Source organism: Petaurus breviceps, unplaced genomic scaffold, assembly GCF_028583685.1.
Source record: "Petaurus breviceps papuanus isolate PSGF00001 unplaced genomic scaffold, PetGlider_PUasm1.0 184, whole genome shotgun sequence".
In the NCBI taxonomy this organism is placed as follows: Eukaryota; Metazoa; Chordata; class Mammalia; order Diprotodontia; family Petauridae; genus Petaurus; species Petaurus breviceps.
In genome coordinates this window covers 10,071,353-10,088,405 of record NW_027185793.1, presented here as the reverse complement: position 1 = coordinate 10,088,405, position 17,053 = coordinate 10,071,353, and the positions used below count along the sequence as shown (strand labels likewise).

Below are 17,053 nucleotides of genomic sequence, written 5' to 3'. Positions count from 1 at the left end.
CTCTCTCTCTCTCTCTCTCTCTCTCTCTCTCTCTCTCTCCTGTCTTTGTCTCTATGTCTCTGTCTGTCTTTCAAACAAAGGGCCCACTCTTAGAAAACACATAAGGAAGGAGAATAGCAGTGTTCATTTAAGTCATCTAGGATGGAGGAGAAAACATGCCATTATTAAAATATCTTAGAGGTTCCTGTAATACCCTGTAATACTCATACTTTGTATATTAGGAGAATAATCTTTAAAATTTGGGGGTAGAGGAGGCTAGGTGGCACAGTGAATAGAGCGCTGGCCCTGGAGTCAGGAGGACCTGGGTTTGGATCCGGCCTCAGACACTTAACACAAAAAATAGCTGTGTGACCTTGGGCAAGTCACTTAACCCCAATTGCCCTCTAAAAAGCAAAAAAAAAAACAACTTGGGGGTAGTTTAAATCCATATAATCCTACTGATTTTCACCAAATGATTTATAACATAAAATGTTTCATTAAAGCATTTTTAAAAATTATTTTCTTCTTTGTAGTGAGTTTTCAAGAAGTGCCATTGTTTTTTTTTTTATAATAGGAAGATGTAGTAAGTTATGATGCTAGCCTAGTTAGCTAAAACATGGAACCGAGTTTATAGTAATGACTCCAAGTGAATGACCTACACTATAGACAGATGAGCTTTTAGTGAGTATGTAGTTCTGCCTTTCTTCAAAGAAATGGATCATGTTAAATTCCCCACCATCACTATCTATAGTTAACCTTTACTTTCATTTTGGGCCTTGGGGTGGGCTCTGCTTTTTGTGCTAAGGAAGAAGTATGCTTTTTGAAAGTATGATACATAAAAACTTTCTCTGTTTTTTCTAGCTAGAATTGTTAAAAGATTTAGTAAAGAAATTGTGTCTCTGGGGGAAAATTTCAAAGATGTTATTTGTATAGATTATTAAGATCCTTATATGGCTTTTTTCTTATACTTTTGAGGTGATAGGAATGAATAAAATTAGAAGGGTGAGATAAAGCCTCTTTTCTAGACATTTTATAAGGGGAAAGGGTCCATCTGACTATTCTCCTCAAATGACAGTCTCATTGACTATAAGCTTCTTCAGTTCAGAGATTATGTCCATTTTCCATCTTTGTAGACCCTTAATAAATGTTTGTTGAATGAATGGTTATCTTTAGATCAGAAACTTTCATTTTAAAAGACGGAGTAAAATATTGTTCAGAAGACAGGTTGATATGAACTATTTCGTATTTGGAAATGAGGAATAATTAGAGGTTTTATTTTCCCATTTTCTCTTCTTTCTTTCCTTCTTTTTACCTTTTCAGCCTCAGCAATCCCGGATAATGGAAGGAGGCCCTGTCTAAAGCTCAAAGTCTTTGTTCGACCAGCAAGTAAGTTCAGGAGAATGATCTTTTGAGGGTGACTTTCCTAGTGCATGCTTCACTGTGTGGTCTGGTTAGCTACGGTAAAACTTTTTACTGTTAAACCCTCTGTGGTATCTGTTCTGTATATCAGCATTCATGTTTCAGTTTTCATCATATTTTTTCTTCTCATTCTTCATGAAGCTTTTTATGAAGTACACAGCATTCGCTAACTTGTTGTTTCTTAGAGTGTGGTACATGTACAGCAAACTGAAATAATAAATGCCATAGAATTAAAAATAACCTATATTTAAATGAACAGAAAAAAGAGAAAGAGAGAAAAAGAAGGAAAATGGGGCGTTTAAGGGTGTCTCACTAACATATTTGGCTGTTATCTTTATTTTCGTTATAGACAGCTGTATGAAAACTATAGGTGTTCATGATCGTGTTTTCGATGTTAACGACAAAGTAGAAAATTCATTAGAACCAGCAGGTTAGTATGCTTAGAGAATCTCTTTTAACCAATGTGTCTCTCTCTCTGGTGCTTCAGTACTTTTTTCCTTTCTTCCTCTTTGCATGTTTGCATGGGTATAGTTGCTCTGCTTTTGCTCATTTCTAGCAGTGCTAATATGACTTATGATCTACCTCATTTTTCTAGAATTCCTGGGTAGCGCATGGTAGATAAAAAGTGGAACTTTTTAGATACATGGAATTGATTAAATGCTACACGCTAATGTAGAATCCTTTGTAGAATATTCAGATCACTGCCTTTTCTCACATCTTCCCTGCATGTCAACAAACCATTGTGTCTATTAAGTGGATCTATTTTCCTACTGTTGGACTACTGTATATGTTTGTTAAATTTTATTTTACATGACATCAGCATCTATGGAAAAAAGTAATGAGATCATTAACCAAAATAATAATGTCCAACAAAATATGTAGCTGATTCAAAATTTATCACTCCATATGTGGTTGATAAAGGCAAATGATGAGCTTTAACTGCTATTAAAATTTTAAATATTATTTTTCTGTTACTTGTGTTACTTTCTTTCTCCCAAATTACATAAAATGATCTAAAATCATAATGTCAGCATCATGAGCATGAGCATGAGCATCATCATCATTATCATCCTTTCACATTTGTATGGCCCTTTAAAGGTTTACAAAGGCACATTCCTCACAACAATCTGTGAGGCAAGTGGTTCAAAAATCCACATTAAGCAGATGAATAAACTAAAATTCCCAGAGGTTAAATGATTTGCTCCAAGGCATATTGCTTCAAAACTGGGTTTTGAATTTAGGTTGCATCACTCTAAATTCAGAAATCTTTTCATTTTCTAAGACCAAGGTAGTTTGGGATAGGTAGCATAGCAGAGGAGTAGAATGTTGGAGCTGGAGTTAGGCATACTTAGACTCAAAGCCCATAGCTTACAGTTACTGTCTATATAACCAAGGACAAGGCCAAGTCTGGGCCTCAGGATTTATCATCTGTAAATTGGAAATAAGATAAACTACCTTACAGGATTATATTGAGTCTCCAAATAGATTTTTATATACATATATGTGTGTATATTATATATGTGCATATATGTCACACATATGTATATATGCACACATCGATCATTATCTAAATTTTAAAGTTTTATGCCAATAAATATTTTTATTATTTTGTGAATAAATAAAATATTTATTCCACCGATTCTTCTGCTCTCCTCTTTGTTCCCCCTGCCCCTCATAAATATAGTTTCCAATAGCAGTCAAACTGATCCTGACCCATATAGCTGTAATGTTGACTAGGGATCTCCTTTGTAAACAAAATGAAATTTCCATTTTTAGAAAGTGGAGGATATAATATCTGTATTATTACATATGAATACGCATGCTGTGGATTCAGTGTGAACCAGGAGTTACCAAGTAGCCAGTGGCAAAGCCTGACCACTTTGCTGTCTTACCACCCCGTTCTCTCATTACGTACTTGACTTTCACTGGGAAAGGAGGCATGTCACAAGTATGCTACTATGCTCCATCCTACCCACAGATTAATGTCCTTTCCAGTAGGAGGAAAGACTATAGCCAGAAATTACTCATGGGACCCTTTCCCTGTTGTTTTGAATACTTTTAACCTTTCCTGCCCACCCTAGATTCTTTCATCAGTGCACTCCTCCACTCAGATCTCAGAGTTTCAAAACCATAACTTTAGGAACTCCTGATTCAAACAAAATTTTCAGCTACTTGTAGCTGGAACTTTTATTTCAAGAAATACAGTTGTTAAACAGGATTTCATGTCCATTTTTAAGCCTGACAGGGATTGTCATTACTGTTATCACTGTAAATAAGCTGTAGGGAAAGTTAAACTGAATAAATACTATAGGTTAGCATATCCTTTCATTATTTTTACTGATGGAAATATTCATGTCTTTCTGAAGCATTTTAATTTTTCCAAGTCTTGCTCATAAAGTAAAAGGGAAGGTACATCTACCAGGCAGAATTACAAAGAATTAGATCTTTTGAGAAGCTTCCTTCCCCAGTGTTCCCCCAGTCCTACTGACCATTCTATGATCTTTACCACCTCCATGATCTTTACCCACCCTCCCCTACATCCTTAGTCTTTCAGAATTCTTCCCAAAGCCTTTCCTTCCTTTCTCCATTCCAGTCAGAGCATCTTTCCAACTCGTGCTTCCTCATCACCTTTACTTGTATGTGGGAAAACAGGGAGAGCGTGGTGGAAAAGAGCCTCACTCTCAGAAGTTGCATGGTGTCTTGAAAATTTAATCAAAATGGCTTTAAAATACATTGTTGTTTTAAATACTTTTCATGTGTCCTACCCACCCTAGATTCTATCATTATTGTACCCATCCCCCATAATCTAGAGGAGGGAGAAAACTGCTTTTGTATATTCATCAAGCTAAATTCCACAGAGAGTAACTACAGAGAATGTAGAATAGCAGTTAAAGGCCAAAAGTTTACAGGAAATAAAATATAAGAAAGGAGACACAAAACAATAGCATCAAATGAATATACACTAATGTCCAAATTTTAGGCGACAAGCAAGAACTAGAGGACTTAATAATAATAATAAGGAAACATACTTGTGAGAGGAAATTCAAGCACTGTTTTGTAGAAGCATGGCAGAAAGCATTTAGATGATCGAGGGAGGAATAAAAGCACTTTTGTCATCAGAGTATATGATAGACTACGTAGAAGGAAAAAAAAGAAATAGAATAGGCATCAAACCCGGCAAAAAGCATGATATGGTAATGAAGGGAGACTTCAGTTATCTAGCTATAAGCACAGCAACTGACAACATCTTGATTTTGTCTTAATGACAACTTCATCCTTCAAATGGCAGAAGAACCAAAAGGGGAAATTCCATTTTGGATCTAATTCTCACTAACAGGGTCAAACTGGTTACTGGAATAAAAGTAATCAGAACTCTTGGGAGAAAGTGACCGCTCCCTCCTACAATCTGTGATAGGGAAAAGGAAATCTAAGCACAGTCTTGGTTTTGAACAGATTTCAAAGGCTTGTGAGGAAGTTTAGATATGTAGAGTTCCATAAACTAAAATTTCACACCCAGTCAGGTAGGAATGGGAAACCCTCAAGAATGAAGTGGGAACTGTCTAAAGAGATTGATATGGGTGCACAGGAAATTCACTGACCAATTTAGAAATATAAAGGATATGTTCAGAAGAGGAAAACAAAGACAGATAAAAAAAAGAAACATTAGAGCATACCTAGTGTGATTCTTGAACAATAGTATAAAGAATTCTCAATATCAGAATGATCTGAGACAGGCAGAGAAAGCTAAGGATAACAAGATCTTTTTAAGTTATATTGGGGAAAAGTGGAGGATAGGACCCCTGCTTGAAGTATATATGTGTTGTATTATATTTTTTTATTTTAGTAAAGTTCCCCAATTACATTTTAATCTGGTTGAGGCTGTGTTGGAGATTTTTGCTGACTGTAAGTTTGACATTCTGGGCTCTTAGAGCACTAGGCCAAATCTAATTATAAATTTCAGAAAGGAGAAATAAAAATTTATACATAGTGTAAAAAAAATCTGTTTTTTAAGTACAAAGTAAGGGAGGCATGGCTAGACAGAATTTTGTGTGGATAAAAAAAAAGGCCGAAGAGTTTTAGCCGATTGCAAATTCAATATATGTAATCAACATACCATGGTAGGCATGAAAGTTAATGAAGGTTTTGGCTACTTTGAGCAAGGCTTAACTTTTAGGACTAAGAAGGACTTGGACAGACCTTATCTGTAATAGTATTGTCATTTAGGAGTGAAGTAATTTTGGTAGAACATTGAGAAGCTGAAAGGGTGCCTGGAGAGGGCATCTAGGATGGCAAAAAGCCTTCTTCTCGTACAAGAGAAGTTGGAGGAACATGTAATGTTTAGTCTAGAGAGAATATTCATAGGTCAGAGAGGATTGATAACTGTGTGCAATATTTGAAGAGTTATGTGACAGAAGTATTTAAAATGTCCTTTGGGGGGGCTAAATGAGCCGATATAGAAGTATTCAGTAGAAGTTAAAAATAGGCAACTTAGATTTAATGTCAGGGAAAACTTCCTGACAATTGGAGCTGTCCAAAAGTGGAATGGGCTGCCTCAGGAGGTTGTGGGATCCCTCTTATTGAATATTTTGAAGCAGAGACTGAACAACTTGCCAGTAGGGAGGTTTCCTTTTTCAAAATAGGGTGACTAGATCACTTCCACCTCTCAAATTCTGTGATTCTGAGTTGTTGAACTCATTTGACTATATTCCTGTAGGAATCTCAAACTCATCATGTCCAGAACAGAAGTCTTTATCTTTTTCCTCTGACTCATTCCTTTCCCCCAGTCCTCTGTATGTCTGTAGAGGACACTGCCATTATCCCAGTCGACCAGGTTCACAACTATGGAATTATCCTTCAGTGACTGGTAGTGGGAGATACTTAATTGATACCTATTCACTGATTAATGGCCTATCTGTTTTTGCACTAGTGTTTCTCATGGTTTTGTTTGGTTATTTTAAAATTAGTACAGGGATTAATTGTTGAATAAATGAATGAAAAGGCATTTATTAGGTTCCAACTATATGCTAAGCAATGCATTAAGTGCTAGGGACACAAATGTAAAATTGAGATATTCCCTGGCCCCATGGAGCTTAAATTCTAATGGGAGAGGCTACATATATTAGGAGGTGGAGGTCTGGGAGGCCATAGTTTATTGATTTGCACTATCTAATAGCAATCACACTAATGATTTCATTAAGGTAACAATTGGAGGTGAGTGGGGTAGAAGAAAGCATAATACAAACAGAAAGTGACCATCACTTTCCATATTTTTGTCTTTGGATTCCCAGTATCTAGCACAGTGCTTTGAATACATGTGAAAAGTTAGTGATATCTCACAGGAAACTCCATGCACCTCCAGCTGACTTCATGACTAAGTCTTAGGGAATTATCTAAGGTAGTAGAGGTTAAATGATTTATATCTAATTTATATTTAAATTTATGTTTTCATGACTCTAACCCCAGGATTCTATGCACTTTGCCATAAGATATTTCTGCACACAGTAGGCAACTTATTAATGTTTGTTAAATTGAATTCTCCAGTAATATTTTCAGAAGTTATCCTTTTTATACTTCGTTTGATCATGGTAAAGAAATGTCCTTTTTATTTAATTTACAGGTAGCCACTTTATTACTAGAAAAGCATACTGAGGACTCTCGTGATGTTTAGAAAGTTACTTTTGAATTAAAAAAAATAGGATTTTTGATTCCACAAGTCAGAAATATAATTTGTCTTTTCCCTCAAATTCACCATCTTCCCAGACTTTTTTCTAAATGATTATACAATATTTTCTCATTAAAATTGTAAAATTTTAAAGTGATTTCAACTCTGATCTGTACAGGTATCAGGTATATTCTGCAAATATTCTAATGAACAAAGTAATATATTTGTGTACATGTGTGCATACTTAAAAAAAAAAACCAATAGATACTTTTATGCCTGGATGGAAAGCTTGATAATCTCTAATTTAAAAAGTACATTTTATGTGGGCATTAAGAAACAATTTCTTTGACATCATTATCATTTTCCCTCTATATATTTAGAGAATTATAGAATATTAGTGCTAAAAAAGGACCATATAAGTAGTTTAGGTGGAGTAGTAGTAGACAGATTACTGGTCTTGGGGTTAGGAAGACCTGAATTCAAACACTGCCTCAGTTTCTAGTTGAGCTGTGTGTGGTTCTGGGAAAAGTGGGACAGGCTGGTGTGTACTACACAGACTTAGACAATGTATATGCAGTAACATAGCAAGTGATCAACATTGTCAATTCAGCCAAACAACCACATGAAATGAAAAGCTCTGTCGGACATGTTTGTATTAGACATTAAACCGCAAAAAGCCACCAGATGATAGACTAGCTTTTTTTCCTTCTCATCTAGTGTTCATAGACACAACCTTAATGAATCCAGTTGGTCTGAAAGAATTCAATTGCATGCCATTTGCATTGTGTACTAATTTACCTGTCTTTGGAATGTACCTGTCTTTTGTATGTGCTCTCATATTCCGCCTACCACAGTCACAGGGTGGTAATAGGCCAAGCCATGTATTACCTACCAGCTTCAAAAATATTGTCAGTGATCCTTCATTTTAGCCTTAGTTAGAGAGGGCCAGGATTCAAGAATTCATAGACTTGATTTGTTTGACTGTGAAGATGAAGTATGGTTATTTTTAAATTGCACATTTTCTAAGACACATTTGGGATTGTTAACATTTTAAGTAATCTCACGTTCAGGTATACATTCTGTTGGAAAGGGAACAAGCATTTATTAAGTACTTACTATGTTCCAGGTACTGTGGTAGTTGCTTTATTAATATTGTCTGATTCGATCCATTAGAGTGTATTTTGTTTTGTAATTTTAAAAAATTGTAATGTAGAGTCTTATATAATGCATAAGAACCAGAAAAGAGTAAAGTACATCAAATATCCTAATCAGTTTCTCACCTTTTCTCATGCCATAGACTTCCTTTGCATCGTGGTCCCACTTTAGTCAATGTGAGCATTGTAAAAGCAAGGAAAAATGCCAGGGTGTGTGATCCTTCATAATATTGCCTTAATAGGCTGGATTTGACACTTTAATAAAATAGTTGACTTTGTGACCCCAAGCAACTCATTTAACATCTCAGTGCTCTCAGCAATTCTCTATTGCAGAGAAGGTGCCAGCTTGTGTTGGTAGAGTTTTTCCGCAGTATTGAAGTCACAGCCCCAGTCTTGATCTCTCCCTTTCTTGAGTACATTATGGTTTATTGAACTTTTTTTCATAATAAATATGGGAAGTAGGAAGCCTTGCTATTCTTGTTCCCATTTTTTAGAGGGAGAAGTCTAAGACTCACAAGATTAAGTGAGTTACCCAAGATCACACAGCTACTGAAGGACAGAGTTCAAACTTACACCTAGATCTTCTGCCTTTAAGTTCGCAAACACTTCATTGCTCAGTCCTCTGCACCACACCCCAGGAGTCCCACTCTCAAGGCAGTTTGGTGCAATTGGCAGGAGTGCGAAGCTTGCAGTTGTACCTGAGTTTGAATCCTGGTTCTGCCGGTTTCTATCAATGACATAAGAGGCCTTAGGTTAATCACTTCACTTGCCTAGGGCTCAATTTCCTCATCTATAAAATGAATTGGCTGGGTTAATTAACCTCTAAAGTGCCTTCCCAGATCTAAACCTATTATCTTATTATTAAAGGGGAGTGGGGCGTGCAGAGAAGAAATATAAAAACCTAAATTCATGACATTACTCTAGACTAGCTTGCCAGCAAACACAAAGAGATTTTGCTTGGATTCTGAGAGAGGGTGAAGGCTTTCCCCTCTGCTGATCTGTTGGATGCCATAATTATCATTAACAAGTTGCCCCTAGACACAAAGTATAGTGATATCTGTAGGATCTCCCATCTACTGTGTGCAGCCATTACATGGATAAGAGCATGTGGCACTATCCCCTATGGTAAATAGACCTTACTAAATTGTACCTTTATGAGATCCTTCTCTCAAAGTATACAAAGAAAAAGAGCAGGCAACATATTTTTAAAAGATGGTTGGAGGTAGGGGGTATCTATTGACACTGCCATACATCTGAAAGCAGAACTAACTCCAGTATCTGTCAGCAGCTTGAGCCCTTTTAGACTTGAGCTGGCATTTCTTGAACTGCCTCAGTTTGATTGACAGCATATTGGGGCTTCCAAAAATCCTGTGGAACTGTTTGGTTTTTCCTGCAAAGTGTTTGTAGGGCTATGACTAACTGTTCTGTTAAATACCTATTTAATGAATTTTTAAGATTAATAATAGCAGAGATTAAGGAGGATTCCCAAGTACTTGATAGCACTGTGCTTCATCCAGCTCTCTTCTTCCCATTCCTCTGCTTTCTCACTCCCCTCTTTCTAACCCCCTTTAGCTCTGTAGGCTAAATACTAAAAGCTGATCATGAAAAGTTCCAGAGAAGGGAAGCTGAAGTTATCAAACATAGAGTTACTTCCTTCTAAGGAGAAACAAACAAACAAAAAAAGATTAAAGTTCTTCATGCAGCAAAGATAGAGTGAGAGAGGACACATTCTAAAATAATATTCAATGTGAATAAGATGAACCAAATGAGATAGAGCCAAATTAATTCATGAAGCCCACAGGAACACCACAAATAGTAAATTGTGTGGCTTTCTGGTTCCATGGGAAGGGCTGGTTGGTTTTGAACCAGACTTGTAATTTCATTGGCATAAAGAACTCAGGTGAGGCAGCCCCTACCAAAGTGGTTCTGTAATTTTTCTGCAATTTAGAATCTTCAAGAGTTGCCTGGGGCACTGAGAGGTTAATTGACTGGCCATACTCATGTAGCCATTATGCTCAGAGGCATCACTTGAATTCCAGTCTTTCTGTCTCCTAGGCCAGCTGCTTATCTCTCCACCAAGCTTTGATGCCTGTCTGTGTTTTATAGAGCAAAAAGGGAAAGCATTCTCAAAAAGGCAGATTAATGAATGAAAAATCCATCATAACATTGTAGGGAAACTGAGGGACACAGGGCACATATTTAACCTCTTAAGGTCAAAATCAGGGACATCTACTATACTCTCATCTGAGGTCACTGTAAGAGACTGAGCATCAGAGTGAAATAAATGAACTGCTGATCTGATACAACATGACAATTCCTGTGTTGCCTTGTTTAATTCCATTGACACTCAATGAATCTCTGCTAAAGAGACCCGCATTTCACCCCAAGCATCTATAGCATAATATTCAAGCTAAAACTACAAAGAAGCCAGTTTTAAGTGAGATGATTTTTAGTATTAGGACAGGCCACACTAGGTATACAAATGAACAGTTTATATTAAAGAATTAAAATTCCTATTTTCAAAACTAAACCCTGTATGAATCATGCAATCAGGAAAAGCCTCAAAAGTCAGAAACAGTCTCTTAAAAATCTCTTTATAGAAGAGATTGAGGGGAAGTTCAACCATCTTAATACACTTTATTTAGAGGAAAATATGCATCTTTGCTGATCATTTATATTTCAAGCTTCAGTCAGAGAGAATTTAGTAGTAGTATTTCGACTATCTTTCAAATTTAATTGGAATTGGGAGCTCTGGGTGAAAAACTCTTTAGATGTTGGCAGATCAACACCTGCTTTGCAACTTACAGCCTTAAAGAGTTATCTGTGGGGAACAGAGAAGTTAATCAACTTCACTAGGCTCAAATGGCCAATATATGTGTCATAGGCAGGACTTGTACCCAGGTTTTTCTGGAGTAACTATCTGCTACACCAGAAGTCTAGAAATATTCCTATTCCCTAACCAGATTAGAATATAATTGGTAAATATTTAACAAAATAAAAATATAATAGAACATAATGTTAATATATAGTTTTCTAAGTCAATATTTGATCAGAGATACTTATGTATGGTTTAGTGACCCCACTGCCCTTCCTGTTCTACCACTACACTATACCAGGCTGTCTTTACAGAGAGAAATTAATTTAATCCTGGATTTAGAGAGTTTTGTAATGAAAATGCTATTATAGTTAGGTACTAATTGCAACAGAGTTGGTGGACACCAACTTACTGAAGTTTACTATGTTATGTATGTTTCGTTTTAGAAGGTTATTGTTTTCATCTTTAAGTTTTCAAATTTGGAAATTCATTCAGGCATTCAACAGGCATTTGAGACTAATGATGTAAAGGCTTTAAATGGAGGCAAACGGACAGCTCCTTTCTACTACTGATAAAACAAAATTGCTACTTCTTTTTCCAGGAACTGGTTGTTTTTCATTAGGGATTTGGATTTAGGAAGGAACATTTAAATATTCAGAATCTCATCTACAAGGTGTGCATGGCTAAAGGTGAATTAGAGTACTTTATATACTTATGGTTACAAAATGTGAGCATTTTTCCTCTAGTCTTTTTACACTGTTTTAAAAAAAAAGACAATTTTCTGTGACTTTCCTTTGTTGTAAATAATGAGTGATTACATAGACATGAAAGTCAATGATGGCACAAGGTTCATTACCCTACTTTGCAGAGGGTAGTGAATTCTGTTAGCAGCAGGCTGCTAGAGGAGAGTTATTAAGGATGTGAAATCTCATTGGAATGTATGCTTTCTATTTGAACAGATGACACCGTACATGAGTCAGCCGAGCCATCCCGTGGTGAGAACGCGGCACAAACACCAAGGATACCCAGTCGGCTTTTGGCAATCCTGCTGTTTCTCCTGGCGATGAGTTTGACATTATAGCACACTTTTACTCCAGTAACCTGTCACAGAAAACATCAGGATATTGGAACATCAGAGATCCACCTAATTGTTCATCCTAAGAAAGGGACGTTTTTATTGGTTTTTGCAGATGTCAGATTTCTTTTTTTTTTCCTTTCAGCCTGAACTATAAGCAACAACTTGGGAGGCATAACTAGTACTGCCTCCTATTCCCTTTTGCTCGTGATTTTTCTCACCCTTTCCAAATTAAATGGACTCCAGACGAAAAAGCCAAATTTTTATAATGACACCAGTTATTCTTATGCTCCTGTGCATTCTCTTCAAAGGACTCACCTCCGTTAGCTAACTGTGGCATCAGTATGTGGACAAGGAAGGATAGTGGCAGATGCAGTGAGTGAAGGAAAAGCCCAGGAGGATTTTACTCTCCTATACAATATTTATGCCTTCTCATTCGGTACTGTAAGATGATCATGCAGGGCATCTTGTCACCATGTCAGGACTGGAGGGTAGATATTAAGAATAGATATAATGTAACATCATTTCCTCTAGGAGTTCCAAAATTAGCAGGCTTCTAAAAGGTAAAGACACTGGTTTTTTGTTTTTTTAAATGACTGTCCTAAAGAAATCCTGACAGTAAGACTTGTGCTCCATTGCAGAAGCTTTGTTTTGAAAGGAGGTTACATGTAGGGATATTAGCACAAAGCAAGCATGGTACCCTAGATAGCAGTACACTGGGGGTATGTATGTGAGTGCCTCTCTCTATATATTTTTTTTGGTAACTGGGAAGTGCATACCAGATTTTTTTTCTTTGAAAATAGATCACCATGGTGCTACAATGTTTTTGTTTGTTTATTTGTTTTACAAATACAAAGAGGCATTTTTATGAATAAAGTGACCTTCCCCAGGGCTGACAAGCCAGGATTGATGAGTGGATAGAGTATATAGCCTGGCATATCCCTCTGGGAAATGATAACGTACCAAGCAAAGAACAGCGCTGGCCAGAGGAAATGTGATTCTGGAACACTGGTTCTCCAGTGATTTATTGCCTTCCCCTGACTCTCTCCTTTTAACCCCCCCCCCCAAAAAAAAACGGGTCCTGCCTTGAAACTTACTCCTTGCTACACTTTCCACCATTACCACAGGGGAAGCTAAATAAAACCCCTGTCACTAGGAGAGCCAGTCAACATTGACTGGGTGGGCAAAAGGGAAAACTGGAATAAGAATTGTTGCTTTTTATATTCTTTCCCTTTCAGATACAGCTTAAAGAGTAGGGGGGAACATGTGTTTATCCACAGGAGATTAACTAGATGGGGTCCCAAAGACTTTAACAAAATATTTTTTTAAAGATCCACTAGAATAGAAAATACATTATTTAGATATACTTTATGCTGAGAGTGAGTATATATGCTTGTCCTATTTAAACTTGTGAGAGATGTGGTATCCCTTGATACATTTTAGGAATGTGGGGAAATATCTTGTTTCTTGAAAAATAAAAGGCAGGATGACCCTGTTCAAAGAATCTTAGCATGGCCAACATGGGATTTTACAAATTGATCACCAGGAAATGCAAGCCTTGGGGTTTTTTACTGGCCAGGCTGCCATGAACTTTGAACTCCAAAGCATAGTCAGAGAAATGTGTCAGACCAATGGGAAAAAAAAAACAACCCAACAACAACATAGCCTTTTTTTTTATTGCAAGACATGTTGGTTGAAACCAAGCCTTTCAAAAGCAAAAACAAAAACATGAACAAAAACAAAACAAAAACTGTGATGAACATGTCAAATGTGAAAAATGGAAAGCATTCCAGTGGGGAAAAAAGGATTTTTATATACTTGTTTTTAAAAATACCTATGTAAAAACATCGGTGATATTAATGGACAGAATTTATAAATGGGAATAAAGTTCTTACTTAGAATTTTAGGCAGTCCTCAATTAGAAAAACATGAATGAAAGGCAACCATGGATTTCTGGCACACAGGAGAGTTGTACACGTGGTCAAATATAATCTGGGCTCACCTAATGTTATCCAGAGTGTATATGTGAAATTGATGCAGGGGCTGTCCTTATACAGGACAAGTTGAGTGGGGCTATCAGATACAGGTAAAATCAATCCATTTTTTAGAACTTCAGACTACTCAACAGAGAGCCACAGTCTAATGTAGATTTCAGTCACCATTTCATTGAAATACGATTTCACATCATTCAGTATTTTTTTTTTGCTCCTTATGTTAATGCTTTTAGTATTTTTTTTTTTTTGTGTATGGATTGTAGGCCAGTGGGGTTTGGATGAGGGGGTGGGGTGGTGAGGAGAATGACACCTTCCAAAATGGATCAATAGTCAGAAACAAAATAATGCTGCATGTTCCATAACCATGAGTAAAGAATGGCCCCCTAATGATTGCAGTTAGTTGTAATTACATTAACAGTGCTAATTTCACTTTAGAAATGGTGACTTTTGTGGTTTTCTAGCATTTGTCTCTAACAGATAATGAAATAATGTACTCATGGCCCTCTCTACCATTGTCAGGGATTTTCTTTTAACTAATGTTATTCACAGTGAAATTAGACCCCTTTGCTTCACCATAGTGCCACTGATAATTAACTGAAAAATAGCAAGACTATTAATGCCAGTAGACTGTGCTACACCTCCTATAAATAGCATAATTGTGGGTAATGCAGTTACCAGTTATCTTAGATACTTGATGGCATCAGGCAATCTCAGTCACATCAAGAAAGTACTGGTTGCCTTTATTTGTGTTGTTACAACCCTCTGGAAGCTTTGGAGGATGTCAGTGCAACTTTTGAGTAGCTTTGTGTTTAAAAGAAAATGAAACAACAGGAATTATAAGCCTTAGAGGCAGCTTTGGCTGTCACTGGGCTGGGACAGCCAACCCCAGTGACCTGCACTCCTGGTTGCCAAGGGCTTTGCAACATGAAGCAGGGAAATAAGGATCAGTCTGTTTAGTGGATACTGTGTATCCTTCAATAGACAAGGTAACATTTCGTGTTAGTTTAGAATATTGTTTTGTACTGTACTTTCTTGGATGGCAAAGGAAAGACAAGTAAAACATTAAAAAAAAAAACCTACGTTCTTTAAATTCTGTATTATTAGCAACCTCTGTTGTATATAGTGTTTGATAATAAAATATTAATTTGATTCTTATGTCTTTTGTAAGTGAGAACAATAGACTTTCAGGATATAAAACATGCATTGATTATTAAACAGACCTTTGAAGCATCCAATATGTTCCTTGGTTGAGAACTGAGTCTCAAGTGGCCATGACACTTTCACACCCAGGACTCATATAGGAATAGCACTCATCCAATCTCAAGACTTCACAACATCAGGACCCAGAACAACATGACTTTTGATGATCAATGTTTTGTCCTCATTGTTTAAGGGTTTAATGTTGGAACCCTTTGCAGTGTGTTTTTCCTGCAGTTTGGTTCTAAGAGGCTGAGGGATTTAGGAATGGTTCTGCACTTCAGTTTGGTTTGTTTTTCTGTGTTTGTTTGTCTTCATGGACTGGCTCCCCCTGCCCTTCCCAAGAGTCCTGCCAGCATCACATGTAGCATACACATGGATATGAATCTGAACTGACAGATTTGGGAGGGACCAGGGTATGTTCTCCCCCTTCTCATTTTGAAAAAAAAAAATCAGTGAATCCACTGATTTCAGAGACAATTGTGTTTTCCCCATTGCCTTAACAGCAGCCATGGTGGTTCTATTAACTTTGCAAAATCAGAGTTTCGTTCCAACTGGCCATTCATTGCACTCAGTTGTGGTCACTAGCTTCACTTTTAAATGCCACCACCTCCACCACCACCCCCTCTGCACTTCTGGATTTTTTTTTCCCTCTCTTTGCCTTCCACTCCCCCACTCTCAGCTGTGAATGGGCAGGTCTGTTTCTGGTTTGGCATCACTGAGTTTTTCCCATGCATTCTCCCAAGCTTCTCAGATGTGAGACCAATCTCCCTACAATAGACTTGCTGCCATTGTCTGTACAGTTTAATAGATGCTGGCATGTTGAAGGTTACCCATGAGTCTGCGAAATCCGCTTTCCATGCTTATTCTTGACACCCCATTGAAGCCACTCATTGTGTGTTCATCTGGTATGAAAGTCCAGCTCCGTGTGGTCCTGTGCTTGTACTGCCCTGCTTTGCAGTTCCTTTGCACTTATTTGAGTGCTGTTTTGAAATGCTTACATTATATGAACTTTAAAAAAAATGTAAAAAAATAAACCACAAACAAACCCATACAATCTGTATTTGTATATACACGTGTCCGTACAAGTATACCTAAATAAAAATTAAAGATTTTCTTCATTTTAATTGGAGCCCTCCTTCTACTTCTTTGTTCCTTGAATTATGCCTTATTTCAGGGACTTCTTGTCCTGACTGATTTTTTAAAAAAATCTTTGTGGGAAGAAAGGATAATTTAAAATCTATGTTTTAATTCTGGGAAACAATTCTGGGAATTCTGAGAAACTGAAAGACTACAGGGTTAGAAGTAACCAAATCTCTAGCTGAATTCTGACTTTTGATAGTATGTATAATAAGGGTTCAGGCCTTGTCTGCAAATTTATGAACCCTTAAAATAGGCTGTATGGCTAGTACTACATCCTCTAGAAATAAGTAGTTAAATATTTTCTTTCTTATAATTCTTTTTGCCCTTTTGAAATCAGTCCTGAAAATTTTTTTCAGCACCACTAACAGACTTCAGGAGGCAAGAGGGGAAACTTGTTGGCATCTTCCATATAAGGTCACCCCTCCCCCCCCAATGGACATCTGTGCCATTGTGTGACCTTAGGCAAGTCACCTAGTCCATTTGAGTCTCAGTTTCCTTCTTTCTAAAATCATTCCTATTTGATGATTCTTTGAACTCTCCTGATGCATGACATTGTTCATGGTGGTGCAAAACCAATTTTACATTTGAGTGACTTGAGTATGCTGTTGTCCTCAA

General features: G+C 36.9%; 1 protein-coding gene across 4 annotated transcripts in view; it reads left to right on the top strand.

Moving 5' to 3' along the window:
* The window catches only part of EFNA5 (ephrin A5), a 352,273-nt gene extending 335,851 nt beyond the window's left edge, over positions 1 to 16,422 (top strand). For 2 of the 4 annotated variants that reach the window (XM_069088128.1, XM_069088131.1), the window contains exons 3-5: positions 1,300 to 1,365; positions 1,748 to 1,828; positions 11,989 to 16,422. In XM_069088128.1, coding sequence (XP_068944229.1) covers positions 1,300 to 1,365; positions 1,748 to 1,828; positions 11,989 to 12,110 — 269 coding nt within the window. In that variant the 3' untranslated portion in view covers positions 12,111 to 16,422. The remainder of the gene's footprint in view (positions 1 to 1,299; positions 1,366 to 1,747; positions 1,829 to 11,988) is intronic. The other 2 variants (XM_069088129.1, XM_069088130.1) reach the window with 2 other exon arrangements.
* Positions 16,423 to 17,053: the final 631 nt, after the last annotated feature.